This window comes from Cyclopterus lumpus, chromosome 20 (assembly GCF_009769545.1).
Source record: "Cyclopterus lumpus isolate fCycLum1 chromosome 20, fCycLum1.pri, whole genome shotgun sequence".
Classification (NCBI taxonomy): Eukaryota; Metazoa; Chordata; class Actinopteri; order Perciformes; family Cyclopteridae; genus Cyclopterus; species Cyclopterus lumpus.
This window is the reverse complement of record NC_046985.1, coordinates 17,035,753-17,045,543: the sequence shown is the minus strand read 5'-3', so window position 1 is coordinate 17,045,543 and position 9,791 is coordinate 17,035,753. Positions and strand designations below refer to the sequence as shown.

The 9,791-nt window shown below is 43.9% G+C and overlaps 1 protein-coding gene across 5 annotated transcripts in view; it reads left to right on the top strand.

Annotated features, from left to right (window-relative positions):
• Positions 1-7,575, top strand: part of arhgap12b (Rho GTPase activating protein 12b) — a 52,361-nt gene extending 44,786 nt beyond the window's left edge. For 3 of the 5 annotated variants that reach the window (XM_034560337.1, XM_034560334.1, XM_034560335.1), the window contains 9 exons: positions 1,478-1,582; positions 1,673-1,771; positions 2,342-2,444; positions 2,525-2,644; positions 2,785-2,883; positions 3,684-3,761; positions 3,912-4,046; positions 4,176-4,281; positions 6,386-7,575. In XM_034560337.1, coding sequence (XP_034416228.1) covers positions 1,478-1,582; positions 1,673-1,771; positions 2,342-2,444; positions 2,525-2,644; positions 2,785-2,883; positions 3,684-3,761; positions 3,912-4,046; positions 4,176-4,281; positions 6,386-6,560 — 1,020 coding nt within the window. In that variant the 3' untranslated portion in view covers positions 6,561-7,575. The remainder of the gene's footprint in view (positions 1-1,477; positions 1,583-1,672; positions 1,772-2,341; positions 2,445-2,524; positions 2,645-2,784; positions 2,884-3,683; positions 3,762-3,911; positions 4,047-4,175; positions 4,282-6,385) is intronic. The other 2 variants (XM_034560338.1, XM_034560336.1) reach the window with 1 other exon arrangement.
• Positions 7,576-9,791: the final 2,216 nt, after the last annotated feature.

Below are 9,791 nucleotides of genomic sequence, written 5' to 3'. Positions count from 1 at the left end.
AGGAGAGGATACTGGACTAACTTTAAATGGTTGGAAGCAAAACGCGACTCCCAATGCATGCTAATGTGGCTCTGTGTGTGTAACAGTTGGCTGACATGGCAACTTTCTTTTTTGGAATATTCTATAGTATCCAATAGTTACAGTCCTATGGTACCGTTAATGTTGTACCCATGTACTCCAAATAAGGCTGTCAGATTTAAAAAATGAGACTTTCTGAGACTATATCTAATCTTTTCAAGAGGAATACAACTGTTCATTTCCACAGACCATCTGTCTATGAGAGTGGGGAATCAGACTTCCAAGTCATTGCTATACATTTCCTGGCCACACATAAAGCAATTTCTGCTAATTTAATTTGGAGCTTCGTCAAAGACCTGTTGAGAGTTGTGAAGTTTCCCAGTAAACATAGCTCAGGATCCAATGGAAAGGTAACCCCTGTGATCTTAGTTAAGGCATTACAAAAGGACCTCACCTTTTGTGCAGAGCCAGGTACAGTGTAGGAAGGAGCCAACTTCGATACCACATCTGAAACACATTTCTGACAATTCAGATTTGGATTTGTGTAGCTTCTGTGGAGTGAGGTACAGTTGATGAAGACAATTATAATGTACAAGTCTGTACCAGGCATTAACCGATGCTGACAAACTGTTCTGGCACGAGTCAGACCTATATTCAAGTCTGATTCCCATCTCATGTGTGTAATCCTGGTTTTGGGCCCTCATTCTGCAACATGGAGTACATTTTAGAAATAAACTTGAAGCAATGTGTCCATGTTAGTTAACCCAGGTAGTCATTTCAGGGTCCAGGTTGGTTCTCAAAAAAGATCTCATAACAACTTTCAGGAAACATAACATGTCAGTGTTTACAGCGTGTTTCAGTTGTAAACAAATGATGTAATGCAGGTTTAAGTTGGATTGAAGGATTCAATTTACCTTTTGAGAGGCTTCCATTTTGATTACATATCAAATATCACTGTATATGCTTTTTTGGGACATGACAGGAGAGACAGATGGGGACAGTAAATGCAACAAGGACGACGCCCTTTAACCAGCATCCTACTCCAAAACATGTCCACTTAGGTTATTACACAGAGCTTAAAGAATTCTGACACAGCAGCTCACTGGTCTGAATTCAGGTTTACCAACTGCATTCGGAGGATCACTTTTGATGAAATGATAATGAGGCTAAAACAATTATCGTATAATGTTCAAACAACGACTACAATATTAGAAGAAAAAAAACAACACCACAAAACCTTGAAATTCACTGAAATGGCTTGAATTTAGTTTATTATTAAGAGTTGAACCAAAAGTGAATTAATATGCATAAATAACAACAACTAACAGTGTTTTTGCTTTTTGTCAAACTTGATGTGTTCAAGAGTGTGACACCTACTTTTAAAAAACAGTTTCTTGATTTTAACACAAACGTACAAATCCCCCTTAAACAGCAACTCACACTGTTTGGTTGATTCCAGAAGTTTGGGGGCAACCAGTCGAAGCCCGAGTTCACCGTTGACCTGCGAGGGGGGTCGGTGGATTGGGCCTCCAAGGACAAGTCCAGCAAGAAACACGTCATCGAGGTACCGAGCGACAGCTCAAACTCAACTAGATCAAACTCTTTGTTTGTAATGACGTCAAAACAAAAGTAACGCAGACTTTTGCTCCCTCAGCTGAAGACGCGTCAAGGGACGGAGCTGCTGATCCAGTCGGAGATCGACAGCGTCATCAACGACTGGCACCGGGCCCTCACGGAGGCCATCAACACACATGTGAGGGGGCTTCTTTCATTAGCGAGTGTTTATCTGAACTCCCTCAGTGTCACCACTTCATTCCTGCTGCACGTTTGGTTGGAGATTATGGGCCTTGAAGTGATAGTTAAGATTGGTTTTAAGTGGCGTTGTGCGAGTCAGTGCATTATACCTACCGTAGATGGAGTTTGGAGAAACATGAGCAAAGCAACGTTCAAACGTGAATATATTTATATTTAGAATATTTTCCCAGCTTTACCTTGATGTCAGACAGTCCTTTCTGACGGGGAACTAAAGCCGTTATCTATTCTCTCTTTAAAGTAAGCAGACTCCATTGACAACATTAGTTGGTTTATCGCTGGATCGTATACATTATTTCAGGTGTCTAAAATACGTCCACATCAGTACATCGCTTTGCTCCCATGTTGGTACTCCTGGTTCTCCATCTACTGTGGGAAATGCGCAGGCAATGGAGAAGTACCTCCTATAACCCCACTTTAAAAAATCCAAACTATCCCTTTTTCAAAGTAACTTTAGTCTGACTTGAGTCTGAGTGTATCTAACAGAACGTGTGCGTCTCCTCCTGTCCAGGCCTGGGAGTCGGACGAGGCCATCGAGGAGGATATGCCTGAGTCGCCGGGAGCTGAGAAGCAGGACAAGGAGAAAGACCACCGGGACTCCAAGAAGAACCGAGGTGAGGCCGTCAGGAGGAGACATACTGCTTATTGTTCGTGACTCAAAGAAACACACTCACGTGCTGCCCGTCTTCCTCAGTGATGAAGACCTCTGTGAGCATGGACTCATCGGACCAGAAGAAAACCCGGCTGAAGCTCAAGAAGTTCCTGACGCGCCGACCCACCTACCAGGCAGTTCGAGACAAGGGGTACATCAAAGGTATGCAGACCAAATCCGTTGACCGCTGTTCCCCACACGTGGACCCGTGTCACTGTTTGAATACGTAACGGCAGACCGCGAGTCCTCGCCCGCGCTGGACCGATGACGTCAGTGATGAATGTGTGTTTGGTGGTTCACAGATCAGGTGTTCGGCTGCAGTCTGACCAGTCTGTGCCAGCGGGAGACCACATCAGTACCAAACTTTGTCACAATGTGCATTGACCATGTGGAGACCACAGGTATGAGCAGCACACAGGTCTTTTCTTTGTCCAGCCCTGATAACTTTATAGAGTAGAAACTCCAGTTCTGTCTTGAGGCTGACATTCCCAAACACTTTGCTGATTTTGTTTGTTTGATTTGATGCATTCCCTGTTTAAACACTTTAAACACACGTCGTGAGGCTCTGTGACATCAAGGCGCTTTTCACTGTCAGCTGGGGTTTGGATAATAATTTATCAAAACTTAAACAGGAATTCCAGTATATTGATGGCCAAAGCAAAACATCCTATCATCTGAAAAAATCACTTTTTTTGAGAATACAATAAACAGCTTGTTTGCTTGCAGAATACTATTTGTTAAGGATACCTAATACAAAATACAACCAAAAATACACAAAGTGCAGAGGAGGTTTCCCCAACTTCTTTTTTGGTTTTGCACTTTGGCCATCAATTTAATGAACAGTAACTAGAAATTCTGAATTGGATTAAATTGATTGGCATCGATAGTCAACGATATCCGATCCAGCTATGAGTCGGTATCGGTTCTTCATGACATCCAGAATGAATTGCGACAGTATTCTTTATGCCACACCCAAAGAGCTAAAACTGCTTCTAACATGCAGATCATTGTTGCATGCAATATATTTTTTGTATGATGTTGTCATAATTTTAAGTCATGTAAAGTGACTTTGAGGACTCTGGAAAGCGCTCTTATATAAATATGATATCATTAATATATTGAATCAAAGTGGGGCCTGGTTTGTCAGGGATTTCACTCGCTGCTGTCCCCCTTCGCCCCTCCTCTCTTCCTTCCCCGTCAGGTCTCAATGTCGACGGCTTATACAGAGTGAGCGGGAACCTGGCGGTGATCCAGAAGCTCCGCTTTGCTGTGAATCACGGTAGGACTCCAGTGCCCCTCTGCCAAACACGCCTCAGACACTACTCCCTCACAGGGGAACAGAGTGTTCACATTTGTGGGTCACAGACTGATCTCTTGCACTCTTTGTAACATCCTCTTTTTTTCCCTTTGTTTGACTTCCCTTTTGCAGATGAGAAGGTGGATCTGAACGACAGCAAATGGGAGGACATCCACGTCACTACCGGAGCTCTGAAGATGCTCTTCAGGGAGCTTCCCGAGCCCCTCTTCACGTACGGATCCTTCGACGACTTCGTAGATGCCATCAGTGAGTGACACAGGGCCACTATTCACACACCATGACAACGTTAGAGGGAACCTTTGTCTGTCCCTAGTTTGGCCACAAGATGGTGCTCTGCACATGTGCATTCACCGACTGTCTGTTTATCTGCTGCAGAATGCTCGGACTACAAGCAGCGAGTGAACTCCATCAAAGACTTAATAAAGAAGTTGCCAAAACCCAACCACGACACAATGCAAGGCCTCTTCAAACACCTGCGGAGGTAAGAGAGAAAAATGTACACAGTTCCCAACAAGACTATTGCATCGAAAAGGCTTTCTTTGGACATTTACAAAATCTGTCATGAAATATAGGGTTCATGCGTTTCTTATTTACAAACTGTGATCACACCTTGTGATTCACCTTAAAACTGTGTATTGAACTTCTATATTAGTACAGACATATATGTATGTGTGTATATATATATATATATATATATATATATGTGTATATATATATATATATATATATATGTATGTGTATATGTATATATATATATATATATGTGTGTGTGTGTGTGTATGTATGTATGTATGTATATATATATATGTGTGTATATATATATATATGTGTATATATATATATATGTGTATATGTATATATATATGTGTGTGTGTGTATATATATATATATATATATATATATATATATATATATAGGAATGGACTCTAAAGTAAAGGTTAAAGCTTGTCGTTCGACACCTTAATTCATGTGTTAATCAATTGGATTATTCCTCTCCCGAGCCCCCCACGGTGTGCTCTACCTCCACAACAAGTCCGACTGCTCGGTCTGACCCTTGAACCCTACAGCTCCATGCACTCGGGTCATGAATGGCTCCCGCCTGACTTTCTGTGTTTACCTTTCCTCAGCCCGCTGCAGCCCGTCCAGCCACAGGTTCAGTGTGTATTCTCAGCCCGCTGCAGCCGGCGGCAATATCATACGTTCACAATGACATTTGCCTTGGTTTCAAATTTGCATTTATATGGCACCGTGTTTGCTGTAATTCAGTACCTATGAAGTGCTGTTTCTCCAGGAAATTTATAGCGTGACATTCAGTGTATGGAGTTCTACGTGGATTTAATCTTCTTTCTTTTTTTTCCTCTCTCCCTTCCATGAATATGTTATTGTTTTGTGAATCTGCATGCAAGGATGTAGATTATATTTATAAAGACTACGATGCTCTAGCCTGGAGAGTGTGTGTGTGTGTGTAACAAACGCTCACCTAAAGCCATTTGTGACTAGGGTTGCCAAATTCTAACTTCAATACGATACCTGCCATAAATATCACGATACGATACTAGTATATTTATCTATAATAGTAATAAATAAATCATCTGTATGGTTCCCTTTTTACCAGCTTATTCCTTCCCAGCTTTTTCAACACTTAACACATGGCATTAGTATTAGTATTAGCCTACAGCAAGATATTAATGAGAACTACATGGTGCCATCACAGGATTGATTATACACGGCTATGTAGGCTTTTTGTCCATATCTGACCAGATGACTACATAGTTCCTTCCATAAGTATGAGCAATTGTAGAGTTCATATTTTATCTTAATTCATGGAATAATTATTTTTCCTTCACTAAAATAAAAAAGACTTGGCTGAAGATCCACCAGCATGTAGCCTTTTTGCATCAATTGTGTTTCATTTAGTACACGTGTGTGCATTGTGACCTCATGACCATATAGACTGGTCGTCAAAGGCTACGGCTACTCGTGTTAGGCTGTATGTGGGTGAGCTTAAGGTGTGCACCATGTTTATAATCACATTTGATTAACTGTTGTTCTTTGAACAGTTCGGGGTGTCTGTCTGAAAGGTGCTTTAATGTTTGACATGTTGCTCTTTGGTCTGAGTGGCTTTGAAACACGTTTTGCAGACGGGTCTCTGTATCTCAGTGGGCTTTCCTTCACTGTCTGTATGTCAGTGGGCTTTCCTTCACTGTCTGTATGTCAGTGGGCTTTCCTTCACTGTCTGTATGTCAGTGCGCTTTCCGCATCTTTTTTTTTAATACAAAAAGTCGCCTACACGTGACGCCATGTTGTCTCCCCAGCGATCACTGAGTGAGAGCACGCTGCCTGTTAGTGTGTGAGCGCTGCGCAGCCCCGCCCCCTTACAGTCAACGCGCTGGACAGCATTAAAGAAGCGACTGTGCGTCCGCTCTGATCGCGCGCTATTTTAATAAAGTATCGATACTAAAAATATGCAAAACCGTATCGTTTTGAATGTACCGGTACCGCGGTACCTTTTTAGTATCGGTACACCGTGCAACCCTATTTGTGACACATTCCATCAGTAAATCTTCCCGTGTTCTACCCCCAAGGGTGATTGACCACGCCGAGGCCAACCGCATGACCACCCAGAGCGTGGCCATCGTGTTCGGACCCACGCTGCTGCGGCCCGAGACGGAGACGGGCAACATCGCGGTCCACATGGTCTACCAGAACCAGATCGTGGAGCTCATACTGCTGGAGTACGAGAGCATCTTCGGCAGATAGAGGCGCCCGCTCGCGACAGGACGCCGGGCTTCTGTTCCTCCTCTTCCCTTCCCTCTCCCTTCTTTTCTTTGACGGAACTAAACATTGCTGTGGACCAAGCATACCGGAGAAAAAAATATATATATATATATATATATCATTTACCTTCATTGACGGTTTACGAAAAATTGTTGCACTTAAGGAGGAGAAGAATAAAAAATAAGTAAATGTATTAAAAAAAAAAGGGTGTACAGATTTCACCCCCCTTCTCCAGATGCCATCCCCTGCTGTGAGTAGTTGGGCCGGACACACGTGGACAGTGTTTCAGAGGGATGGCATGTGATGTGGTGGATTCCAGTGTTCAGCTCTTTCTTCTCCCCCCCACATACACTGGATGGCCAGTAGTTGGAAGGGCGGCAACCTTTGCCTCCCCGGGGGGGGGGGGGGGGGTGACGTGACGACGACGTGGCATTATTAGCCCAACCGGCGACCTCATCACTTCACCGAAGGAGTGAGCAGAATCTGAACTGGATCGGGTGTTGGAGGACAGGCCCGTGTGTGCGTGTGTGCGTGTGTGTGTGTGTGTACCGAAGTGGAACAAAAAACCTGAGCGACGCGTCCTCGTCTGTCCACTTTGTACAAACTGTGTGTCGTGTAGTCTTACGTGCTTTGGTGAAGTTTCTGTTAAAGCTGCTGAAAGGGGGATGGGGGGACAGACAACTGATGTTACTGGAAAACAACTAAGTGGATTTCTTGGGATTGCAACACTAGCAATTTTTCCATGAATGTGTCCCTTCTCTTCCTCCTAATAATATTTCAGTCAGAAGGGGGGCGGCAGTGTGGGAATGCAAAGGAGCCTTTAAGAATCCCTTTGAGAAGCTTATATGTACAGCGACAAGAACTAGGTGTCGAAATGTGTTCTAGTGACTGAGGTGTGTGTACGCATTGATGGTGAACTAGTGAAAGATAATTTGTAAATTTGAATTCCGACATGACGACACACAGGTGAAGAGAGAAAAAAAAAAAAAAAAAAAAATACACACGTGATAACTGTTCATTTTCTTTGACGGTGTATCTGGAGTGTTTGCGCATGGTCAGCTGCACATTCTGAATGTCATTTTCAGGCTAACTGCTGTTTGTGAAACTGCTATGTCTAATAAAAGAGACCAACTAAATGTTTCGGGCCCCCGAGTTGGAGCTGAATGGTGAGTCTGCTGTTTAACCTTCAATCAACTCAAGCGTCACCTTTTCCTCGGCTTTAATTACTGAATTGAATTAATCTACTCGCCTTCGATATCCTGCTTATTGAATTGAGTGATTAAGCGTTCAAGTCTCAATCAATTATATTCCTACCTGTTAATTATGAAATGAACCGCCGTATATTTCTGTAGATTTCTCGAATGCAGCGCAGCCTCTGCTCCGCTCGGCTTCCATTAATCTGATTTCTGCATTTCTTTGAAGGCATTTTGTGTCATTACTCCGCAGGTCAAACCTGGCTGCAGACCTGAAGGGTGTGGATTAATTGATGTCTAATTAGGTAATTGCCACGGTGCCAGTTTTGATTAAAAAGCGTAAGTGCTGCGCAAAGCTGTTTGCAGGCAGCACTTAGCGAGCGCCTCCATTTGGCTTCCCTTTAGTGTTTTATACTGCATGTTGTGTTTCTGCTTTTGCATCTGAAGAATGAGGAAGCCCTTTTTCTGCCAAATGAAAAACTCAAATCTAAAGTCATGAATGATGGGGGGAAAAGGCTCACATTAAGACATCGTTGGGAGACATTTTTAATGGCTTTAGTCAAATTTAGCTGCACGGTGGTGTAGTGGCTAGCACTGTCGCCTCACAGCAAGAGGGCCGCGGGTTCAATTCCCGGTCGGAGCGGTCCTTCTGTGTGGAGTTTGCATGTTCTCCCCGTGGCAGCGTGGGTTCTCTCCGGGCTCTCCGGCTTCCTCCCACAGTCCAAAGACATGCTGCAGGTTAATTGATCTCTAAATGTCCCATAGGTGTGAATGTGAGAGTGAATGGTTGTATGTCCCTACATGTGCCCTCGATGGACTGGCGGCCTGTCCAGGGTGTCCCCTGCCTTCGCCCTATGTCAGCTGGGATAGGCTCCAGCGCCCCCACGACCCTAATGAGGATAAGCAGTATTGAAAATGGATGGATGGATGGATAGTCAAATTTATGGGACACAAATTCATTATTATAAACTAGTGGGTCAAAGGTTTGCTTCAGTCAATATTAGGATCGTCAACATTTCTAGTTCTCAGCCTAAATTGTTATAGTTAGAAATACAGGTCTTCACAGGTCCAAAACCATCTCATTAGAAAGCTGAGACCTCAACCCAGGCAGAGCCAAGACAAGTTGGACCCACAGCTGATCACCAATAGCAAATGAACAAAAGCACAACTTTGTGTCTCCTCATGTAACAGAGGAAGCCCTCTCCCTGTGCCGGGCCGGGGCGCATAAAATCCATCAGTTATTATCAGTTTTGAATAGATCGGAACCCTAGCTGACCGTATGACCCGTGGATCTGAACCCCTCGACCCTCCAAGTAAACCAATGACATCAAGGATCCTTTGGTTTCTCAACCATGAAGAGTTTGCACACACAAAACATCACGGTTTGCTTTTCTCATAATTACACTGAAGTGAAGATTCTTGACTTATAAACTCAGAATGTTGACTTGAGTATCTCACAATATTCCCCTCATGAGCGTTCTGCTTTAGTCATCCCTAACTTTTCATCCATTTCCCTCTCCTTAACATTGCGATCCAGGAGGTCTTGATCCAATCCCCAGGTCCGTTTCTTGTGTATTTACCACCACATGTGCCCTCCACCCTCCTCTGAAGTCGCACAGCGAACCCCCTCCATGTGTTAATTTACAGCAACAGGTCTGGCTCTGTTTTGACAGGACGGACCACCTTGGAGTCAACAACCTTGTCGGAGGTAGGCAGCACTGAATCATGTGCCCCGTTGAAAACCACAGGCCGTTAAAAGTGAGTGGCGGAGAGGAGGGCCCCCAGTATTTCCAAATGAGAAAACAATTAGATCATTTCTATAATTCATGGGTGCGACCACAGCTCGGGACGGGGAGGCTCTGAGTGTTTGAAGTGCTCCATATGCTCACGGTGGTTCAAGCCTGATTCGTGGAGGCTGAGGTGTGGGCAGGTAATGTGAACATGCCATTATGGAACATAAAAGATGTATGGGTCTTCAGTGCTCCCCGGCCCCCCGGCTTCATTTGCAGGTGGGCAAAGT